The following is a 22,864-nucleotide window of genomic DNA, read 5'->3' as shown; positions in this document are numbered from 1 at the left end:
GAGGAGTATGAGATTTGGTACACTAATGTGGTGTCTCAGGACCTACAAAAAAGTCTTTTGGAGCCAAGTGCAAAGTCGCACAGGAAGTCGGCCATTTTGGTCCAAGTACTCGATTTAGTGGTTTTCGCACACGTTGTTTGGAGAGTGATGCTCCATCACCCTTTTCACCAATCACCTTCAAACTCCTGCTATACACTCTTAAGACATAGAAGAAAAAATTCAACCGTCGGATTTTAAATAAGTATAAAGGTGTGGGCGTGGCTAAGCCTCAAACTTTGACTTGTCGCCACGCCACTCTTTTTTTCACAGCTCCCTATTGGACTTCTTTTACTCAATCACCAGCAGTCACTGGCACATAGCAGCAGACATGTTGAGGTCACTTGGTGTATAGTACTGGCAGGTTTCGAATAAAGGCGGGGCTTTGGGAGCATGGCGAAATTCCCCTTCACGCCATGGAAATACGTTTGTCTCTCATTTCTTCAATCATTGTGACATCGCCACACAATTTCTGATGAGTGATCCTACTCTGACCCCTAATAGAAAAGGACAGCTGAAGTTTGTGGGCGTGGCCTATTTTCTGAAATAGCGCCCCCTAGGACCATTAAAACTGTCAGCCCCAAGCCATGCTTTGACTGAGGAACACGAAATTTGGCACACTAATGTGGTGTTTCAGGACCTACAAAAAAGTCTCTTGGAGCTAAGTGCAAAGTCGCACAGGAAGTCGGCCATTTTGGTCCAAGTACTCGATTTAGTGGTTTTCGCACACGTTGTTTGGAGAGTGTTGCACCATCGCCCTTTTCACCAATCGCCTTCAAACTTCTGCTACATACTCTTAAGACAAAGGGGGGAAAATTCAACCATCGGATTTCAAATAAGTATAAAGGTGTGGGCGTGGCTAAGCCTCAAACTTTGACCTTTCGCCATTACATTCCTTGACTTAACAACTCCCATGAGCATGATCAGATCTATATCAAACTGTGTCTGTGTGATCATTGACCACATCTCAAGACAATGACAATGTGGACTGCTGACATCACCTAAGCCCCGCCCCCTGACTACAGGAAGTCGATTTTTTCATGATGAAATGCACATATTTGTCCCCTCTAATTTAGTGAACATGACACTAAGGTCATGCACTGTCTTCATGATGTTTTAATGACCATTCAGATCTGCTAGCTTTTCAGAAAGGGAGGGGATTTGATGCCATGGCGAATTCTGGCGTGACGCTGTGACCTTACGTTTGACTGTAACTTCCACAAACAGCCTCCGATTTGCCCGAGACTGAACATCACATCACCAGTGTGGTAAAGATAGAGTATCTCCTAGTGGTGAGACGTGTAATGGCGGGCTCAGAGGGGATGCTGAGTCAGGGTGAGGTGTGGACGAGGAGGCCGTTCACGGTTTCTGGTGTCGGGGTGGTTGACTTTCTGTTCTGCCAGACGTGCCCTGGTGCCCCCGGCTGCCGGACAGGATGGAGAAGCGCGAAGCTGGGTTTGGAGAGGGTCGGGGATGGAGCGGAGGGGGTGCGGAAGGAGGGTGAGCAGCTTCGCTGCGAGGGCCGAACGACGCTGCTTGCAGCTTTAATTAGGCCCGAGCAGCGAAAGCGCTGCGAAGGCCTCTTGTTTTTGCTCTGATTATTATTATTTTTTGTTATTCCGTGCCCCCTTTGAACAGCTTTTTGGGGACCTTAACATACCCCAAAACTCACAATATTTTGCACACTTGTCAGGCCTGGTGAAAAATTTGATATTTTAAAGGTCCCAAAAAAATCGCAAAGAAAATGGCTGAACAGCGCCCCCTACAAAGTGAAAAAAAACCCTCTCCATAAAGCTTAGTTTATCGTACAGTTATGAAATTTGGTACACTTGTAGTACTCAACAGTCCGCACAGAAAAGTCTCTTGCAACCATGGTCAATATCAAACAGGAAGTCGGCCATTTTGGGTTGAAATGGCAATTTTTTGCCGTTTTTGCCGTTTTTAGGGTCCGTCTCTGATTGGATTGCTCGATCATTTTTCGCACGATCGTCTCAAAAATTGTGTAAAATTGCTCAGAAGGGATGGGCGAACAAAATGAGATAAGGATTCTGAGTTTTCGTATATGTTGAAGGGGCGGAGCCAGGCCTCAAAGTTTGACTACTCGCCAAAAAAATTTAAATTGCTATAACTTCATAATTGAATGGAATAGAGTTACCAAACTTTGTGTGGTCATTTGTCATCGACCCACAAAGTAAATTGAATGGTCGGTTGATGACATCACACAAGCCCCGCCCCCTCAGGACCAAAAAGGTCAAGTTTTACTGTGAAAGGTCCCAAATTGCCCCATTTCACTTAATCACCACAAATTTGGAGCTGGTAACTCAAGGCAAGTGGGGGTTGCTTGGCGTCACTTTATGGGAGTTTTCGGCAGAGGGCGGGGCTGTGGCGGCGCGGCGAAGTAAGGCGTACCGCCGTGGCCTTACGTTTGCCTCCCATTTCTTTATTTCTAAAGATGTCGTCACGAAACTTCTTGTGAGTGATCCTAGTCTGGCCCCCCAAAAAATCTGACGTGAACATCCGGTGGGCGTGGCCAATTTTCTGAAATAGCGCCCCCTAGGACCATTAAAACTGTCAGCCCCAAGCCATGCTTTGACTGAGGATTACGAAATTTGGTACACTAATGTGGTGTCTCAGGACCTACAAAAAAGTCTCTTGGAGCCAAGTGCAAAGTCGCACAGGAAGTCGGCCATTTTGGTCCAAGTGCGCGATTTAGTTGTTTTCGCACACGTTGTTTGGAGAGTGATGCTCCGTCGCCCTTTTCACCAATCTCCTTCAAACTTCTGCTATATACTCTTAAGACATAGGGGAAAAAATTCAACCGTCGGATTTTTCAAAAGTTGAAAGGTGTGGGCGTGGCTAAGCCTCAAACTTTGAACTGTCGCCACGCCACTCTTTTTTTCACAGCTCCCTACTGGACTCCTTTTACCCAAACACCAGGATTCTGTGGCAAACAGCAGTAGACAACTTGAGGTTACTTGGTCTCCAGTACTGGCAGGTTTTGAAAAAAGGCGGGGCTTTGGGAGCATGGCGAAAATCACCATCACGCCATGGAAATACGTTTGCCTCTCATTCCTTAAGTTATCGAGATATCACCTCGAAATTTGTTGTGAGTGATCCTAGTCTGACCCCCAATAGAAATGGACAGCTAAAATTTGTGGGCGTGGCCAATTTTCTGAAATAGCGCCCTCTAGGACCATTAAAACTGCCAGCCCCTAGCCATGCTTTGACTGAGGATTACGAAATTTGGTAAACTAATGTGGAGTCTCAGGACCTACAAAAAAGTCTCTTGGAGCCAAGTCCAAAGTCGCACAGGAAGTCGGCCATTTTGGTCCAAGTACGCGATTTAGTGGTTTTCGCACACGTTGTTTGGAGAGTGATGCTCCGTCGTCCTTTTCACCAATCTCCTTCAAACTTCTGCCATATGCTCTTAAGTCATCGGGGAAAAAATTCAACCGTCGGATTTTTCAAAAGTTGAAAGGTGTGGGCGTGGCTAAGCCTCAAACTTTGACCTTTCGCCACGCCACTCTTTTTTTCACAGCTTCCTATTGGACTCCTTTTACCCAATCACCAATAATCTCTGGCAAATAGCAGTAGACAACTTGAGGTCACTTGGTATCCAGTACTGGCAGGTTTCGAGTAAAGGCGGGGCTTTGGCAGCATGGCGAAAATCACCATCACGCCATGGAAATACGTTTGCCTCTCATTTCTTCATTTATCGTGATATCACCTCGACCATTGTTGTGAGTGATCCTAGTCTGACCCCCAATAGAAAAGGTCAGCTTAAGTTTGTGGGCGTGGCCTTTTTTCTGTATTAGCGCCCCCTAGGACCATTAAAACTGTCAGCCCCAAGCCATGCTTTGACTGAGGATTACGAAATTTGGTACACTAATGTGGTGTCTCAGGACCTACAAAAAAGTCTCTTGGAGCCAAGTGCAAAGTCGCACAGGAAGTCGGCCATTTTGGTCCAAGTGCGCGATTTAGTGGTTTTCACACACGTTGTTTGGAGAGTGATGCTCCGTCGCCCTTTTCACCAATCGCCTTCGAGCTTCTGCTATATACTCTTAAGACATAGAGGAAAAAATTCAACCGTCGGATTTTAAATAAGTATAAAGGTGTGGGCGTGGCTAAGCCTCAAACTTTGACCTTTCGCCACGCCACTCTTTTTTTCACAGCTCCCTATTGGACTCCTTTTACCCAATCACCTGGAATCTCTGGTAAATAGCAGCTGACAAGTTGAGGTCACTTGGTCTACAGTACTGGCAGGTTTTGAAAAAAGGCGAGGCTTTGGGAGCATGGCGAAATTCGCCATCACGTCATGGCAATACGTTTGCCTCTCATTTCTTCAATTATCGTGACATCGCCACAAAATGTCTGGTGAGTGATCCTAGTCTAACCCCCAATAGAAATGGGCATCTGAGATTTGTGGGCGTGGCCTATATTCTGAAATAGCGCCCCCTAGGACAATTAAAACTGTCAGCCCCAAGACAAGGTTTGACTGAGGATTACGAAAATTGGTACACTCATGTAGGGTCTCTGGCCCTACAAAAAAGTCTCTTGGAGCCAAGCGCAATTTCGCACAGGAGGTCGGCCATTTTGGTCCAAGTACTCGATTTAGTGGTTTTCGCACACGTTGTTTGGACATTGATGGCCCGTTGCCCTTTACACCGATCACCTTCAAACTTATGCTATGTACTTTTAAGTCAAAGGGGAAAAAATTCAACCGTCGGATTTTAAATAAGTATAAAGGTGTGGGCGTGGCTAAGCCTCAAACTTTGACCTTTCGCCATGACATTACTTGACTTAATAACTCCCATGTGCATGATCAGATCTAATTCAAACTTTGTCTGTGTGATCACTGACCACATCTCAAGATAACGACAATGTGGACAGCTGACATCACCTAAGCCCCGCCCCCTGACAACAGGAAGTCTATTGTTTTATGGTGAAATGCCTATATTTGTCCCCTCTAATTTAATGAAAATGACACTCAGGTCATACAGTGTCTTCATGATGTTTTAAAGACCATTCAGATCTGATAGCTTTCCAGAAAGGGAGGGGCTTTGATGCCATGGTGAATGCTGGCGTGACGCCATGACCTTACATTTGACTGTAACTTCCACAAACGGCCTCCGATTTGCCCGAAACTGAATATGGCAATGAACAATCATGCCCTTTAGCCAATGAGGCACAAACGGTTGGTGAATGTTATATAATGTCACCAAAGCTGACCTCAATGGGACTTTTCTGTAGTTGGTCACAGCGCCACCTAGATAACGTTATCCTTCGATAACTTTAAAAAACATGGTCAGAATAGCATTAAAGTTGGTCACTGTCATCACACCACCAGTGTGGTAAAGACAGAGGATTCCCTAGTGGTGAGACATAAAATATAATGGTGGGCTCAAAGGGGATGCTGAGTCAGGGTGAGTTGCGGACAAGGTGGCCGTTAGCAGTTTCTGGTGTTGGGGTGGTCGACGTTTGTGTTCTGCGGACGTGCCCTGGTGCCCCGGGCTGCCGGCCAGGCCGGAGCGGCGCGGAGCTGCGAGGGCCGAACGACGCTGCTTGCAGCTTTAATTATTATTATTTTTTGTTATTCCGTGCCCCCTTTGAACAGCTTTTTGGGGACCTTAACATACCCCAAAACTCACAATATTTTGCACACTTGTCAGGCCTGGTGAAAAATTTGATATTTTAAAGGTCCCAAAAAAATCGCAAAGAAAATGGCTGAACAGCGCCCCCTACAAAGTGAAAAAAAACCCTCTCCATAAAGCTTAGTTTATCGTACAGTTATGAAATTTGGTACACTTGTAGTACTCAACAGTCCGCACAGAAAAGTCTCTTGCAACCATGGTCAATATCAAACAGGAAGTCGGCCATTTTGGGTTGAAATGGCGATTTTTTGCCGTTTTTGCCGTTTTTAGGGTCCGTCTCTGATTGGATTGCTCGATCATTTTTCGCACGATCGTCTCAAAAATTGTGTAAAATTGCTCAGAAGGGATGGGCGAACAAAATGAGATAAGGATTCTGAGTTTTCGTATATGTTGAAGGGGCGGAGCCAGGCCTCAAAGTTTGACTACTCGCCAAAAAAATTTAAATTGCTATAACTTCATAATTGAATGGAATAGCGTTACCAAACTTTCTGTGGTCATTTGTCATCGACCCACAAAGTAAATTGAATGGTCGGTTGATGACATCACACAAGCCCCGCCCCCTCAGGACCAAAAAGGTCAAGTTTTACTGTGAAAGGTCCCAAATTGCCCCATTTCACTTAATCACCACAAATTTGGAGCTGGTAACTCAAGGCAAGTGGGGGTTGCTTGGCGTCACTTTATGGGAGTTTTCGGCAGAGGGCGGGGCTGTGGCGGCGCGGCGAAGTAAGGCGTACCGCCGTGGCCTTACGTTTGCCTCCCATTTCTTTATTTCTAAAGATGTCGTCACGAAACTTCTTGTGAGTGATCCTAGTCTGGCCCCCCAAAAAATCTGACGTGAAAATCCGGTGGGCGTGGCCAATTTTCTGAAATAGCGCCCCCTAGGACCATTAAAACTGTCAGCCCCAAGCCATGCTTTGACTGAGGATTACGAAATTTGGTACACTAATGTGGTGTCTCAGGACCTACAAAAAAGTCTCTTGGAGCCAAGTGCAAAGTCGCACAGGAAGTCGGCCATTTTGGTCCAAGTGCGCGATTTAGTTGTTTTCGCACACGTTGTTTGGAGAGTGATGCTCCGTCGCCCTTTTCACCAATCTCCTTCAAACTTCTGCTATATACTCTTAAGACATAGGGGAAAAAATTCAACCGTCGGATTTTTCAAAAGTTGAAAGGTGTGGGCGTGGCTAAGCCTCAAACTTTGAACTGTCGCCACGCCACTCTTTTTTTCACAGCTCCCTACTGGACTCCTTTTACCCAAACACCAGGATTCTGTGGCAAACAGCAGTAGACAACTTGAGGTTACTTGGTCTCCAGTACTGGCAGGTTTTGAAAAAAGGCGGGGCTTTGGGAGCATGGCGAAAATCACCATCACGCCATGGAAATACGTTTGCCTCTCATTCCTTAAGTTATCGAGATATCACCTCGAAATTTGTTGTGAGTGATCCTAGTCTGACCCCCAATAGAAATGGACAGCTAAAATTTGTGGGCGTGGCCAATTTTCTGAAATAGCGCCCTCTAGGACCATTAAAACTGCCAGCCCCTAGCCATGCTTTGACTGAGGATTACGAAATTTGGTAAACTAATGTGGAGTCTCAGGACCTACAAAAAAGTCTCTTGGAGCCAAGTCCAAAGTCGCACAGGAAGTCGGCCATTTTGGTACAAGTACGCGATTTAGTTGTTTTGGTACACGTTGTTTGGAGAGTGATGCTCCGTTGCTTTTTTCACCAATCGCTTTCACACTTCTGCTATATACTCTTAAGACGTAGGGGAAAAAATTCAACCGTCGGATTTTTCAAAAGTTGAAAGGTGTGGGCGTGGCTAAGCCTCAAACTTTGACCTGTCGCCACGCCACTCTTTTTTCACAGCTCCCTACTGGACTCCTTTTACCCAATCAGCAGGAATCTCTGGCAAATAGCAGTAGACAACGTGAGGTCACTTGGTCTCCAGTACTGGCAGGTTTCAAAAAAAGGCGGGGCTTTGGGAGCATGGCGAAAATCGCCATCACGCCATGGAAATACGTTTGCCTCTCATTTCTTCAGTTATCGTGATATCACTACGAAACTTCTGGTGAGTGATCCTAGTCTGACCCCAAGAGAAATAGACAGCTGAAGTTTGTGGGCGTGGCCTATTTCCTTAAATAGCGCCCCCTAGGACCTTTTAAACTAATAGCCCCAAGCCATGCTTTGACTGAGGATTACGAAATTTGGTACACTAATGTGTTGTCTCAGGAAAAAAAGTCTCTTGGAGCCAAGTGCAAAATCGTACAGGAAGTCGGCCATTTTGGTCCAAGTACTCAATTTAGTGGTTTTCGCAGACATTGTTTGGAGTATTATGCCCCATCGTCCTTTTCACCAATTGCCTTCAAACTCCTGCTATATCCTCTTAAGACATAGGGGAAAAAATTCAACCGTCGGATTTTTCAAAAGTTGAAAGGTGTGGGCGTGGCTAACCCTCAAACTTTGACCTTTCGCCATTACATTTCTTGGCTTAATAACTCCCATGTGCATGATCTAATCTATATCAAACTTTGTCTGTGTGATCACTGACCACATCTGAAGACAATGCCAATGTGGACAGCTGACATCCCCTAAGTCCCGCCCTCTACTACAGGAAGTCTATTGTTTTATGGTGAAATGCCCATATTTGTCATGATCTGAAAGCTTTCCAGCGGCCCTAGATAAGTTTAACCTACAATAACTTCAAACAACGTGGTCAGAAAAGCATTACAGTTGGTCTGTGTCATCAGATCCACGAGAGTCGTAAAGGTAGAGTATGCCCTAGTTGTGAGACGTGTAATATAATGGTGTCCTCAGAGGGGATGCTGAGTCAGGGTGAGGTGCGGACGAGGTGATCGTTTGCGGTTTCTGGTGTCGGGGTGGTCGACGTTTCTGTTCCGTGGACGTGCCCTATTGCCCCGGGCTGCCGGCCAGGCCGGAGCGGCGCGGAGCTGCGAGGGCCGAATGACGCTGCTTGCAGCTTTAATTAGGCCCGAGCAGCGAAAGCGCTGCGAAGGCCTCTTGTTTTTGCTCTGATTATTATTAGGCCCGAGCAGCGAAAGCGCTGCGAAGGCCTCTTGTTTTTGCTCTGATTATTATTATTTTTTGTTATTCCGTGCCCCCTTTGAACGGCTTTTTGGGGACCTTAACATACCCCAAAACTCACAATATTTTGCAAACTTCTCAGGCCTGGTGAAAAATTTGATATTTTAAAGGTCCCAAAAAAATCGCAAAGAAAATGGCTGAACAGCGCCCCCTACAAAGTGAAAAAAAACCCTCTCCATAAAGCTTAGTTTATCGTACAGTTATGAAATTTGGTACACTTGTAGAACTCAACAGTCCGCACAGAAAAGTCTCTTGCAAGCATGGTCAATATCAAACAGGAAGTCGGCCATTTTGGGTTGAAATGGCGATTTTTAGCCGTTTTTGCCGTTTTTAGGGTCCGTTTCTGATTGGATTGCTCGATCATTTTTCGCACGATCGTCTCAAAACTTGTGTAAAATTGCTCAGAAGGAATGGGCGAACAAAATGAGACAAGGATTCTGAGTTTTCGTATATGTTGAAGGGGCGGGGCCAGGCCTCGAAGTTTGACTACTCGCCAAAAAATTTAAAATTGCTATAACTTAATAACTGAAAGGAATAGAATTACCAAACTTTCTGTGGTCATTCGTCATCCAGCCACAAAGTAAATTGAATGGTCGGATGATGACATCACACAAGCCCCGCCCCCTCAGGACCAAAAAGGTCAAGTTTTACTGTGAAAGGTCCCAAATTGCCCCATTTCACTTAATCACCACAAACTTGTAGCTGGTAACTCAAGACAAGTGGAGGTTGCTTGGCGTCACTTTATGGGAGTTTTCGGCAGAAGGCGGGGCTGTGGCGGCGCGGCGAAGTCAGGCGTACCGCCATGGCCTTACGTTTGCCTTCCATTTCGTCATTTCTAAAGATATCGTCACGAAACTTGTTGTGAGTGATCCTAGTCCGGCCCCTCAAAAGATCTGATGTGAACATCCGGTGGGCGTGGCCTATTTTCTGAAATAGGGCCCCCTAGGACCATTAAAACTGTCAGCCCCAAGCCATGCTTTGACTGAGGAGTACGAAATTTGGTACACTAATGTGGTGTCTCAGGACCTACAAAAAAGTCTCTTGGAGCCAAGTGCAAAGTTGCACAGGAAGTCGGCCATTTTGGTCCAAGTACGCAATTTAGTGGTTTTCGCACACGTTGTTTGGAGAGTGATGCTCCGTCGCCATTTTCACCAATCTGCTTCAAATTTCTGCCATCTGCTCTTAAGACATAGATTAAAAAATTCAACCGTCGGATTTTTCAAAAGTTGAAAGGTGTGGGCGTGGCTAAGCCTCAAACTTTGACCTGTCGCCGCACCACTCTTTTTTTCACAGCTCCCTACTGGACTCCTTTTACCCAATCAGCAGGAGTCTCTGGCAAATAGCAGTAGACAACTTGAGGTCACTTGGTATCCAGTACTGGAAGGTTTCAAAAAAAGGCAGGGCTTTGGGAGCATGGCGAAAATCGCCATCACGCCATGGAAATACGTTTGCCTCTCATTTCTTCATTTATCGTGATATCGTTACGAAACTTCTGGTGAGTGATCCTAGTCTGACCACAAAGAGACATAGACAGCTGAAATATGTGGGCGTGGCCTAATTTCTGAAATAGCGCCCCCTAGGACCATTTAAACTAATAGCCCCAAGCCATGCTTTGACTGAGGATTACGAAATTTGGTACACTAATGTGGTGTCCCTGGACCTACAAAAAAGTCTCTTGGAGCCAATCACAAAATTGCACAGGAAGTCGGCCATTTTGGTCCAAGTACGCGATTTAGTGGTTTTCGCACACGTTGTTTGGAGAGTGATGCTCCGTCGCCCTTTTCACCAATCGCCTTCAAACTTCTGCTGTATACTCTTAAGGCATAGGGGAAAAAATTCAACCGTCGGATTTTTCAAAAGTTGAAAGGTGTGGGCGTGGCTAAGCCTCAAACTTTGACCTGTCGCCGCGCCACTCTTTTTTTCACAGCTCCCTACTGGACTCCTTTTACCCAATCGGCAGGAGTCTCTGGCAAATAGCAGTAGACAACTTGAGGTCACTTGGTATCCAGTACTGGAAGGTTTCAAAAAAAGGCGGGGCTTTGGGAGCATGTCGAAAATCGCCATCACGCCATGGAAATACGTTTGCCTCTCATTTCTTCATTTATCGTGATATTGTTACGAAACTTCTGGTGAGTGATCCTAGTCTGACCCCAAAGAGACATAGACACCTGAAATATGTGGGCGTGGCCTAATTTCTGAAATAGCGCCCCCTAGGACCATTTAATTTATTAGCCCCAAGCCATGCTTTCACTGAGGATTACGAAATTTGGTACACTAATGTGGTGTCCCAGGACCTACAAAAAAGTCTCTTGGAGCCAAGCACAAAATTGCACAGGAAGTCGGCCATTTTGGTCCAAGTACGCGATTTAGTGGTTTTCGCACACGTTGTTTGGAGAGTGATGCTCCTTCGCCCTTTTTACCAATCGCCTTCAAACTTCTGCTATATACTCTTAAGGCATAGGGGAAAAAAGTCAACCGTCGGATTTTTCAAAAGTTGAAAGGTGTAGGCGTGGCTAAGCCTCAAACTTTGACCTTTCGCCATTACTTGACTTAATAACTCCCATGTGCATGATCAGATCTTTTTCGAACTTTGTCTGTGTGATCATTGACCATATCTGTAAACAATGACAATGTGGACAGCTGACATCATCTAAGCCCCGCCCCCTGACTAAAGGAAGTTATTATTTTATGCTGAAATGCCCATATTTGTCCCCTCTAATTTAGTCAACATGACACCTAGGTCATGCACTGTCTTCATGATGCTGTAATGGCCATTCAAATCTGATAGCTTTCCAGAAAGGGAGGGGCTTTAATGCCATGGCGAATTCTGGCGTAACGCCGTAACCTTACAATTCAATTTAATGGTGAGCTCAGAGGGGATGCTTAGTCAGGGTGAGGTGCGGACTAGGAGGCCATTTGCTGTTTCCGGTGACGGGATGATTGACGTTTCTGTTCTGCCAGACATGCCCTGGTGCCCCGGGCTGCCGGCCAGGCCGGAGCGGCGCGGAGCTGCGAGGGCCGAACGACGCTGCTTGCAGCTTTAATTATTTTTTATTATTCTTAGCCCGCTTTGAACGGCTTTTTGGGGACCTTAACATACCCCAAAACTCACAATATTTTGCAAACTTGTCAGGCCTGGTGAAAAATTTGATATTTTAAAGGTCCCAAAAAAATCACAAAGAAAATGGCTGAACAGCGCCCCCTAGAAAGTGAAAAAAACCCCTCTCTATAAAGCTTAGTTTATCGTACAGTTATGAAATTTGGTACACTTGTAGTACTCAACAGTCCGCACAGAAAAGTCTCTTGCAACCATGGTCAATATCAAACAGGAAGTCGGCCATTTTGGGTTGAAATGGCGATTTTTTGCAGTTTTTGCCGTATTTAGGGTCCGTTCCTGATTGGATTGCTCGATCATTTTTCGCACGATCGTCTCAAAAATTGTGTAAAATTGCTAAGAAGGGATGGGCGAACAAAATGAGATGAGAATTCTGAGTTTTCGTATATGTTGAAGGGGCGGGGCCAGGCCTCGAAGTTTGACTACTCGCCAAAAATATTTAAATTGCTATAACTTCATAACTGAATGGAATAGAGTTACCAAACTTTCTGTGGTCATTCATCATCCACCCACAAAGTAAATTGAATGGTCGGATGATGACATCACACAAGCCCCGCCCCCTCAGGACCAAAAAGATCAAGTTTTACTGTGAAAGGTCCCAAATTGCCCCATTTCACTTAATCACCACAAATTTGTAGCTGGTAACTCAAGACAAGTGGGGGTTGCTTGGCGTCACTTTATGGGAGTTTTCGGCAGAGGGCGGGGCTGTGGCGGCGCGGCGAATTCAGGCGTACCGCCGTGGCCTTACGTTTGCCTCCCATTTCGTCATTTCCAAAGATATCGTCACGAAACTTCTTGTGAGTGATCCTAGTCCGGCCCCCCAAAAGATCTGATGTGAACATCTGGTGGGCGTGGCCTATTTTCTGAAATAGCGCCCCCTAGGACCATTAAAACTGTCAGCCCCAAGCCATGCTTTGACTGAGGATTACGAAATTTGGTACACTAATGTGGTGTCTCAGGACCTACAAAAAAGTCTCTTGGAGCCAAGTGCAAAGTCGCACAGGAAGTTGGCCATTTTGGTCCAAGTGCGCGATTTAGTGGTTTTCACACACGTTGTTTGGAGAGTGATACTCCGTCGCCCTTTTCACCAATCACTTTCAAACTTCTGCTATATAGTCTTAAGACATAGAGGAAAAAATTCAACCGTCGGATTTTAAATAAGTATAAAGGTGTGGGCGTGGCTAAGCCTCAAACTTTGACCTTTCGCCACGCCACTCTTTTTTTCACAGCTCCTTATTGGACTCCTTTTACCCAATCACCAGGAATCTCTGGTAAATAGCAGCAGGCAAGTTGAGGTCACTTGGTCTCCAGTACTGGAAGGTTTTGAAAAAAGGCGGGGCTTTGGGAGCATGGCGAAATTCGCCATCACGCCATGGAAATACGTTTGCCTCTCATTTCTTCATTTATCGTGATATCACCTCGACCATTGTTGTGAGTGATCCTAGTCTGACCCCCAATAGAAAAGGTCAGCTTAAGTTTGTGGGCGTGGCCTATTTTCTGTATTAGCGCCCCCTAGGACCATTAAAACTGTCAGCCCCAAGCCATGCTTTGACTGAGGATTACGAAATTTGGTACACTAATGTGGTGTCTCAGGACGTACAAAAAAGTCTCTTGGAGCCAAGTGCAAAGTCGCACAGGAAGTCGGCCATTTTGGTCCAAGTACTCGATTTAGTGGTTTTCACACACGTTGTTTGGAGAGTGATACTCCGTCGCCCTTTTCACCAATCGCCTTCGAGCTTCTGCTATATACTCTTAAGACATAGAGGAAAAAATTCAACCGTCGGATTTTAAATAAGTATAAAGGTGTGGGCGTGGCTAAGCCTCAAACTTTGACCTTTCGCCACGCCACTCTTTTTTTCACAGCTCCCTATTGGACTCCTTTTACCCAATCACCTGGAATCTCTGGTAAATAGCAGCTGACAAGTTGAGGTCACTTGGTCTACAGTACTGGCAGGTTTTGAAAAAAGGCGGGGCTTTGGGAGCATGGCGAAATTCGCCATCACGCCATGGCAATACGTTTGCCTCTCATTTCTTCAATTATCGTGACATCGCCACAAAATGTCTGGTGAGTGATCCTAGTCTGACCCCCAATAGAAATGGGCATCTGAGATTTGTGGGCGTGGCCTATATTCTGAAATAGCGCCCCCTAGGACCATTAAAACTGTCAGCCCCAAGACAAGGTTTGACTGAGGATTACGAAAATTGGTACACTCATGTAGGGTCTCTGGCCCTACAAAAAAGTCTCTTGGAGCCAAGCGCAATTTCGCACAGGAGGTCGGCCATTTTGGTCCAAGTACTCGATTTAGTGGTTTTCGCATACGTTGTTTGGACATTGATGGCCCGTTGCCCTTTACACCGATCACCTTCAAACTTATGCTATGTACTTTTAAGTCAAAGGGGAAAAAATTCAACCGTCGGATTTTAAATAAGTATAAAGGTGTGGGCGTGGCTAAGCCTCAAACTTTGACCTTTCGCCATGACATTACTTGACTTAATAACTCCCATGTGCATGATCAGATCTAATTCAAACTTTGTCTGTGTGATCACTGACCACATCTCAAGACAAAGACAATGTGGACAGCTGACATCACCTAAGCCCCGCCCCCTGACAACAGGAAGTCTATTGTTTTATGGTGAAATGCCCATATTTGTCCCCTCTAATTTAATGAAAATGACACTCAGGTCATACAGTGTCTTCATGATGTTTTAAAGACCATTCAGATCTGATAGCTTTCCAGAAAGGGAGGGGCTTTGATGTCATGGTGAATGCTGGCGTGACGCCATGACCTTACATTTGACTGTAACTTCCACAAACGGCCTCCGATTTGCCCGAAACTGAATATGGCAATGAACAATCATGCCCTTTAGCCAATGAGGCACAAACGGTTGGTGAATGTTATATAATGTCACCAAAGCTGACCTCAATGGGACTTTTCTGTAGTTGGTCACAGCGCCACCTAGATAACGTTATCCTTCGATAACTTTAAAAAACATGGTCAGAATAGCATTAAAGTTGGTCACTGTCATCACACCACCAGTGTGGTAAAGATAGAGGATTCCCTAGTGGTGAGACATAAAATATAATGGTGGGCTCAAAGGGGATGCTGAGTCAGGGTGAGTTGCGGACAAGGTGGCCGTTAGCAGTTTCTGGTGTTGGGGTGGTCGACGTTTGTGTTCTGCGGACGTGCCCTGGTGCCCCGGGCTGCCGGCCAGGCCGGAGCGGCGCGGAGCTGCGAGGGCCGAACGACGCTGCTTGCAGCTTTAATTATTTTTTGTTATTCCGTGCCCCCTTTGAACAGCTTTTTGGGGACCTTAACATACCCCAAAACTCACAATATTTTGCACACTTGTCAGGCCTGGTGAAAAATTTGATATTTTAAAGGTCCCAAAAAAATCGCAAAGAAAATGGCTGAACAGCGCCCCCTACAAAGTGAAAAAAACCCCTCTCCATAAAGCTTAGTTTATCGTACAGTTATGAAATTTGGTACACTTGTAGTACTCAACAGTCCGCACAGAAAAGTCTCTTGCAACCATGGTCAATATCAAACAGGAAGTCGGCCATTTTGGGTTGAAATGGCGATTTTTTGCCGTTTTTGCCGTTTTTAGGGTCCGTTTCTGATTGGATTGCTCGATCATTTTTCGCACGATCGTCTCAAAAATTGTGTAAAATTGCTCAGAAGGGATGGGCGAACAAAATGAGATAAGGATTCTGAGTTTTCGTATATGTTGAAGGGGCGGAGCCAGGCCTCGAAGTTTGACTACTCGCCAAAAATATTTAAATTGCTATAACTTCATAACTGAATGGAATAGAGTTACCAAACTTTCTGTGGTCATTCGTCATCCACCCACAAAGTAAATTGAAAGGTCGGATGATGACATCACACAAGCCCCGCCCCCTCAGGACCAAAAAGATCAAGTTTTACTGTGAAAGGTCCCAAATTGCCCCATTTCACTTAATCACCACAAATTTGTAGCTGGTAACTCAAGACAAGTGGGGGTTGCTTGGCGTCACTTTATGGGAGTTTTCGGCAGAGGGCGGGGCTGTGGTGGCGCGGCGAATTCAGGCGTACCGCCTTGGCCTTACGTTTGCCTCCCATTTCGTCATTTCCAAAGATATCGTCACGAAACTTCTTGTGAGTGATCCTAGTCCGGCCCCCCAAAAGATCTGATGTGAACATCTGGTGGGCGTGGCCTATTTTCTGAAATAGCGCCCCCTAGGACCATTAAAACTATTAGCCCCAAGCCATGCTTTGACTGAGGATTACGAAATTTGGTACACTAATGTGGTGTCTCAGGACCTACAAAAAAGTCTCTTGGAGTCAAGTTCAAAGTCGCACAGGAAGTCGGCCATTTTGGATCAAGTACGCGATTTAGTGGTTTTCGCACACGTTGTTTGGAGAGTGATGCTCCGTCGCCCTTTTCACCAATCTCCTTCAAACTTCTGCTATATACCCTTAAGACATAGGGGAAAAAATTCAACCGTCGGATTTTTCAAAAGTTGAAAGGTGTGGGCGTGGCTAAGCCTCAAACTTTGACCTGTCGCCACGCTACTCTTTTTTTCACAGCTCCCTACTGGACTCCTTTTACCCAATCACCAGGATTCTGTGGCAAACAGCAGTAGACAAGTTGAGGTTACTTGGTCTCCAGTACTGGCAGGTTTTGAAAAAAGGCGGGGCTTTGGGACCATGGCGAAAATCGCCATCACGCCATGGAAATACGTTTGTCTCTCATTTCTTCAGTTATCGTGATATTGCTACGAAACTTCTGGTGAGTGATCCTAGTCTGAGCTCCAAGAGAAATAGACAGCTGAATTTTGTGGGCGTGGCCTATGTTTTGAAATAGCGCCCCCTAGGACCATTTAAACTATTAGCCCCAAGCCATGCTTTGACTGAGGATTACGAAATTTGGTACACTAATGTGGTGTCTCAGGACCTACAAAAAAGTCTCTTGGAGTCAAGTTCAAAGTCGCACAGGAAGTCGGCCATTTTGGATCAAGTACGCGATTTAGTGGTTTTCGCACACGTTGTTTGGAGAGTGATGCTCCGTCGCCCTTTTCACCAATCTCCTTCAAACTTCTGCTATATACCCTTAAGACATAGGGGAAAAAATTTAACCGTCGGATTTTTCAAAAGTTGAAAGGTGTGGGCGTGGCTAAGCCTCAAACTTTGACCTGTCGCCACGCTACTCTTTTTTTCACAGCTCCCTACTGGACTCCTTTTACCCAATCACCAGGATTCTGTGGCAAACAGCAGTAGACAAGTTGAGGTTACTTGGTCTCCAGTACTGGCAGGTTTTGAAAAAAGGCGGGGCTTTGGGACCATGGCGAAAATCGCCATCACGCCAAGGAAATACGTTTGTCTCATTTCTTCAGTTATCGTGATATTGCTACGAAACTTCTGGTGAGTGATCCTAGTCTGAGCTCCAAGAGAAATAGACAGCTGAAGTTTGTGGGCGTGGCCTATATTCTTAAATAGCGCCCCCTAGAGCCATTAAAACTTTCAGCCCCAAGCCATGCTTTGACTGAGGATTACGAAATTTGGTACACTAATGTGGGGTCTCAGGACCTACAAAAAAGTCTCTTGGAGCCAAGCGTAAAGTCGCACAGGAAGTCGGCCATTTTGGTGCAAGTACGTGATTTAGTGGTTTTCGCACACATTGTTTGGAGAGTGATGCTCCGTCGCCCTTTTCACCAATCACCTTCAAACTTCTGCAATACACTCTTAAGACATAGGGGAAAAAATTCAACCGTCGGATTTTTCAAAAGTTGAAAGGTGTGGGCGTGGCTAAGCCTCAAACGTTGACCTTTCGCCATTACTTTACTTGACTTAATAACTCCCATGTGCATGATCAGATCTTTTTCGAACTTTGTCTGTGTGATCATTGACCATATCTGTAAACAATGACAATGTGGACAGCTGACATCACCTAAGCCCCGCCCCCTGACTACAGGAATTTATTTTTTATGCTGAAATGCCCATATTTGTCCCCTCTAATTTAGTCAACATGACCCTAAGGTCATGCACTGTCTTCATGATGCTGTAATGACCATTCAGATCTGATAGCTTTCCAGAAAGGGAGGGGCTTTGATGCCATGGCGAATTCTGGCGTAACGCCGTAATCTTAATATTCAATTTAATGGTGAGCTCAGAGGGGATGCTGAGTCAGGGTGAGGTGCAGACTAGGAGGCCATTCGCGGTTTCTGGTGTCGGGGTGGTTGACGTTTCTGTTCTGTCAGACGTGCACTGGTGCGACGGCAGACCGGAGCGGCGCGGAGCTGCGAGGGCCGAACGACGCTGCTTGCAGCTTTAATTATTATTATTTTTTGTTATTCCGTGCCCCCTTTGAACAGCTTTTTGGGGACCTTAACATACCCCAAAACTCACAATATTTTGCACACTTGTCAGGCCTGGTGAAAAATTTGATATTTTAAAGGTCCCAAAAAAATCGCAAAGAAAATGGCTGAACAGCGCCCCCTACAAAGTGAAAAAAAACCCTCTCCATAAAGCTTAGTTTATCGTACAGTTATGAAATTTGGTACACTTGTAGTACTCAACAGTCCGCACAGAAAAGTCTCTTGCAACCATGGTCAATATCAAACAGGAAGTCGGCCATTTTGGGTTGAAATGGCGATTTTTTGCCGTTTTTGCCGTTTTTAGGGTCCGTCTCTGATTGGATTGCTCGATCATTTTTCGCACGATCGTCTCAAAAATTGTGTAAAATTGCTCAGAAGGGATGGGCGAACAAAATGAGATAAGGATTCTGAGTTTTCGTATATGTTGAAGGGGCGGAGCCAGGCCTCAAAGTTTGACTACTCGCCAAAAAAATTTAAATTGCTATAACTTCATAATTGAATGGAATAGCGTTACCAAACTTTCTGTGGTCATTTGTCATCGACCCACAAAGTAAATTGAATGGTCGGTTGATGACATCACACAAGCCCCGCCCCCTCAGGACCAAAAAGGTCAAGTTTTACTGTGAAAGGTCCCAAATTGCCCCATTTCACTTAATCACCACAAATTTGGAGCTGGTAACTCAAGGCAAGTGGGGGTTGCTTGGCGTCACTTTATGGGAGTTTTCGGCAGAGGGCGGGGCTGTGGCGGCGCGGCGAAGTAAGGCGTACCGCCGTGGCCTTACGTTTGCCTCCCATTTCTTTATTTCTAAAGATGTCGTCACGAAACTTCTTGTGAGTGATCCTAGTCTGGCCCCCCAAAAAATCTGACGTGAAAATCCGGTGGGCGTGGCCAATTTTCTGAAATAGCGCCCCCTAGGACCATTAAAACTGTCAGCCCCAAGCCATGCTTTGACTGAGGATTACGAAATTTGGTACACTAATGTGGTGTCTCAGGACCTACAAAAAAGTCTCTTGGAGCCAAGTGCAAAGTCGCACAGGAAGTCGGCCATTTTGGTCCAAGTGCGCGATTTAGTTGTTTTCGCACACGTTGTTTGGAGAGTGATGCTCCGTCGCCCTTTTCACCAATCTCCTTCAAACTTCTGCTATATACTCTTAAGACATAGGGGAAAAAATTCAACCGTCGGATTTTTCAAAAGTTGAAAGGTGTGGGCGTGGCTAAGCCTCAAACTTTGAACTGTCGCCACGCCACTCTTTTTTTCACAGCTCCCTACTGGACTCCTTTTACCCAAACACCAGGATTCTGTGGCAAACAGCAGTAGACAACTTGAGGTTACTTGGTCTCCAGTACTGGCAGGTTTTGAAAAAAGGCGGGGCTTTGGGAGCATGGCGAAAATCACCATCACGCCATGGAAATACGTTTGCCTCTCATTCCTTAAGTTATCGAGATATCACCTCGAAATTTGTTGTGAGTGATCCTAGTCTGACCCCCAATAGAAATGGACAGCTAAAATTTGTGGGCGTGGCCAATTTTCTGAAATAGCGCCCTCTAGGACCATTAAAACTGCCAGCCCCTAGCCATGCTTTGACTGAGGATTACGAAATTTGGTAAACTAATGTGGAGTCTCAGGACCTACAAAAAAGTCTCTTGGAGCCAAGTCCAAAGTCGCACAGGAAGTCGGCCATTTTGGTACAAGTACGCGATTTAGTTGTTTTGGTACACGTTGTTTGGAGAGTGATGCTCCGTTGCTTTTTTCACCAATCGCTTTCACACTTCTGCTATATACTCTTAAGACGTAGGGGAAAAAATTCAACCGTCGGATTTTTCAAAAGTTGAAAGGTGTGGGCGTGGCTAAGCCTCAAACTTTGACCTGTCGCCACGCCACTCTTTTTTCACAGCTCCCTACTGGACTCCTTTTACCCAATCAGCAGGAATCTCTGGCAAATAGCAGTAGACAACGTGAGGTCACTTGGTCTCCAGTACTGGCAGGTTTCAAAAAAAGGCGGGGCTTTGGGAGCATGGCGAAAATCGCCATCACGCCATGGAAATACGTTTGCCTCTCATTTCTTCAGTTATCGTGATATCACTACGAAACTTCTGGTGAGTGATCCTAGTCTGACCCCAAGAGAAATAGACAGCTGAAGTTTGTGGGCGTGGCCTATTTCCTTAAATAGCGCCCCCTAGGACCTTTTAAACTAATAGCCCCAAGCCATGCTTTGACTGAGGATTACGAAATTTGGTACACTAATGTGTTGTCTCAGGAAAAAAAGTCTCTTGGAGCCAAGTGCAAAATCGTACAGGAAGTCGGCCATTTTGGTCCAAGTACTCAATTTAGTGGTTTTCGCAGACATTGTTTGGAGTATTATGCCCCATCGTCCTTTTCACCAATTGCCTTCAAACTCCTGCTATATCCTCTTAAGACATAGGGGAAAAAATTCAACCGTCGGATTTTTCAAAAGTTGAAAGGTGTGGGCGTGGCTAACCCTCAAACTTTGACCTTTCGCCATTACATTTCTTGGCTTAATAACTCCCATGTGCATGATCTAATCTATATCAAACTTTGTCTGTGTGATCACTGACCACATCTGAAGACAATGCCAATGTGGACAGCTGACATCCCCTAAGTCCCGCCCTCTACTACAGGAAGTCTATTGTTTTATGGTGAAATGCCCATATTTGTCATGATCTGAAAGCTTTCCAGCGGCCCTAGATAAGTTTAACCTACAATAACTTCAAACAACGTGGTCAGAAAAGCATTACAGTTGGTCTGTGTCATCAGATCCACGAGAGTCGTAAAGGTAGAGTATGCCCTAGTTGTGAGACGTGTAATATAATGGTGTCCTCAGAGGGGATGCTGAGTCAGGGTGAGGTGCGGACGAGGTGATCGTTTGCGGTTTCTGGTGTCGGGGTGGTCGACGTTTCTGTTCCGTGGACGTGCCCTATTGCCCCGGGCTGCCGGCCAGGCCGGAGCGGCGCGGAGCTGCGAGGGCCGAACGACGCTGCTTGCAGCTTTAATTTCTTCTTCTTCTCCTTCTTTTTTTCTTCTTCTATTTCTTCTTCTTTTCTTCTTTTTCTTTCTTCTTTTTCTTCTTTTCTTCTATTTCTTCTTTCTTCTTCTTTCTTCTTCTTTTTCTTCTTCTTTTTCTTCTTTTTCTTTTTTCTTCTTTTCTTCTTTTTCTTTTTTTCTTCTTCTTTTTTCTTCTTTTTCTTTTTTCCACTTCTTCTTTTCTTCTTCTTCTTCTCCTTCTTCTTTTCTTCTTCTATTTCTTCTTCTTTTTCTTCTTTTCTTCTTCTTGTTCTTTTTCTTCTTTTTCTTTCTTCTTTTTCTTCTTTTTCTTCTTTTTCTTCTTTCTTCTTCTTTTTCTTCTTTTCTTCTTTTTCTTCTTCTTTTTCTTCTTTTTCTTTTTCTTCTTTTTTCTTCTTTGCTTCTTTTTCTTTTTTCTTCTTTTTTCTTCTTTTTTTCTTTTTCTTTTTTCTTCTTCTTTTTCTTTCTTCTTCTTCTTTTCTACTTCTTCTTTTTCTTCTTCTTTTTCTTCTTCTTCTCCTTCTTCTTTTCTTCTTCTATTTCTTCTTCTTTTTCTTCTTTTCTTCTTCTTCTTTTCTTCTTCTTTTTCTTTTTCTTCTTTTTCTTCTTTTCTTCTTTTTCTTCTCCTTTTTCTTCTTCTTCTCCTTCTTCTTTTCTTCTTCTTTTTCTTCTTTTCTTCTTCTTTTTCTTTTTCTTCTATTTCTTCTTCTTTTCTTCTTCTTTTTCTTCTTCTTTTTCTTTTTCTTCTTTTTCTTTCTTCTTCTTTTTCTTCTTTTCTTCTTTTTTATCTTCTTCTTTTCTCCTCCTCCTCCTCCTGCTCCTCCTCCTCCTCCTCCTCCTGCTCCTCCTCCTCCATGCGTGCTACCAACACATTTAAAAGTGACGCTTTGAGAGCAGCATCAGTTCGTCTGATTCTCAGCGACGGAAATGAGTGTCGACCTCTAACCAGCATTCTCTTTACCCCAGGTCTGCCGGCCGTCTCTGTGCCAGTCTCGTTATCAACACGAGGCCTTCCTATTGGCTTACAGCTAATAGGCCCCGCCCTGGAGGACAGGAAGTTGCTGTCAATCGCTCAGTGGCTCGAGGAGAGGGTTGGCTTTCAGTCTATCAGTGACTCTGACGACTCACAGCAGAGCAGAAATGTCACGGGAAGGACTCAAAGGGAGCAGACGTCAGCTGTTTAAAGACTCAGATCAACAGGACAGACCAAGAAGACGTCCTCCTTTCTTCATCAGTCACGCTGTATGGTCGATCCAAGTCTCCTTGGAGATTTACATGAATAAAACATGCAAAAATGGCACTACTGTATAAAAAATAGCATTTTCCCTTTTTTCCTGGTGCAATTTCATCATTTCATAAGTGCTGTTTTAGGCCATCTAATAACAGAATTACAGTCCCAGCGAGACCAAAGCTAATGGCAGAGGGACGTGATGAAAACACCATCATGAATTTTAATTCAAGTCGTAAAATCTCACCCTGGCTTTTTCTGCATTTCTCTGTCGGAGAACCGGCACGTCAGAGTTTAGAGTAAAAGCGGCTTCGGTAGTTTCCTTGTCTTTAAAGAGTTGTTTACGCTGCTTTTACTGTAA

The 22,864-nt window shown here is 45.0% G+C and overlaps 1 protein-coding gene across 1 annotated transcript in view; it reads left to right on the top strand.

Moving 5' to 3' along the window:
• qrsl1 (glutaminyl-tRNA amidotransferase subunit QRSL1) overlaps nt 1-22,580 on the top strand; it is a 70,724-nt gene extending 48,144 nt beyond the window's left edge. The window contains exon 11 of the mRNA XM_054741945.2: nt 22,242-22,580. Coding sequence (XP_054597920.2) covers nt 22,242-22,459 — 218 coding nt within the window. The 3' untranslated portion in view covers nt 22,460-22,580. The remainder of the gene's footprint in view (nt 1-22,241) is intronic.
• The last annotated feature ends 284 nt before the right edge of the window (nt 22,581-22,864 follow it).

Source organism: Nothobranchius furzeri, chromosome 18 (genome assembly GCF_043380555.1).
Source record: "Nothobranchius furzeri strain GRZ-AD chromosome 18, NfurGRZ-RIMD1, whole genome shotgun sequence".
In the NCBI taxonomy this organism is placed as follows: domain Eukaryota; kingdom Metazoa; phylum Chordata; class Actinopteri; order Cyprinodontiformes; family Nothobranchiidae; genus Nothobranchius; species Nothobranchius furzeri.
Note: the sequence above shows the minus strand (reverse complement) of the source record. Positions and strands in the feature narration are given on the sequence as shown.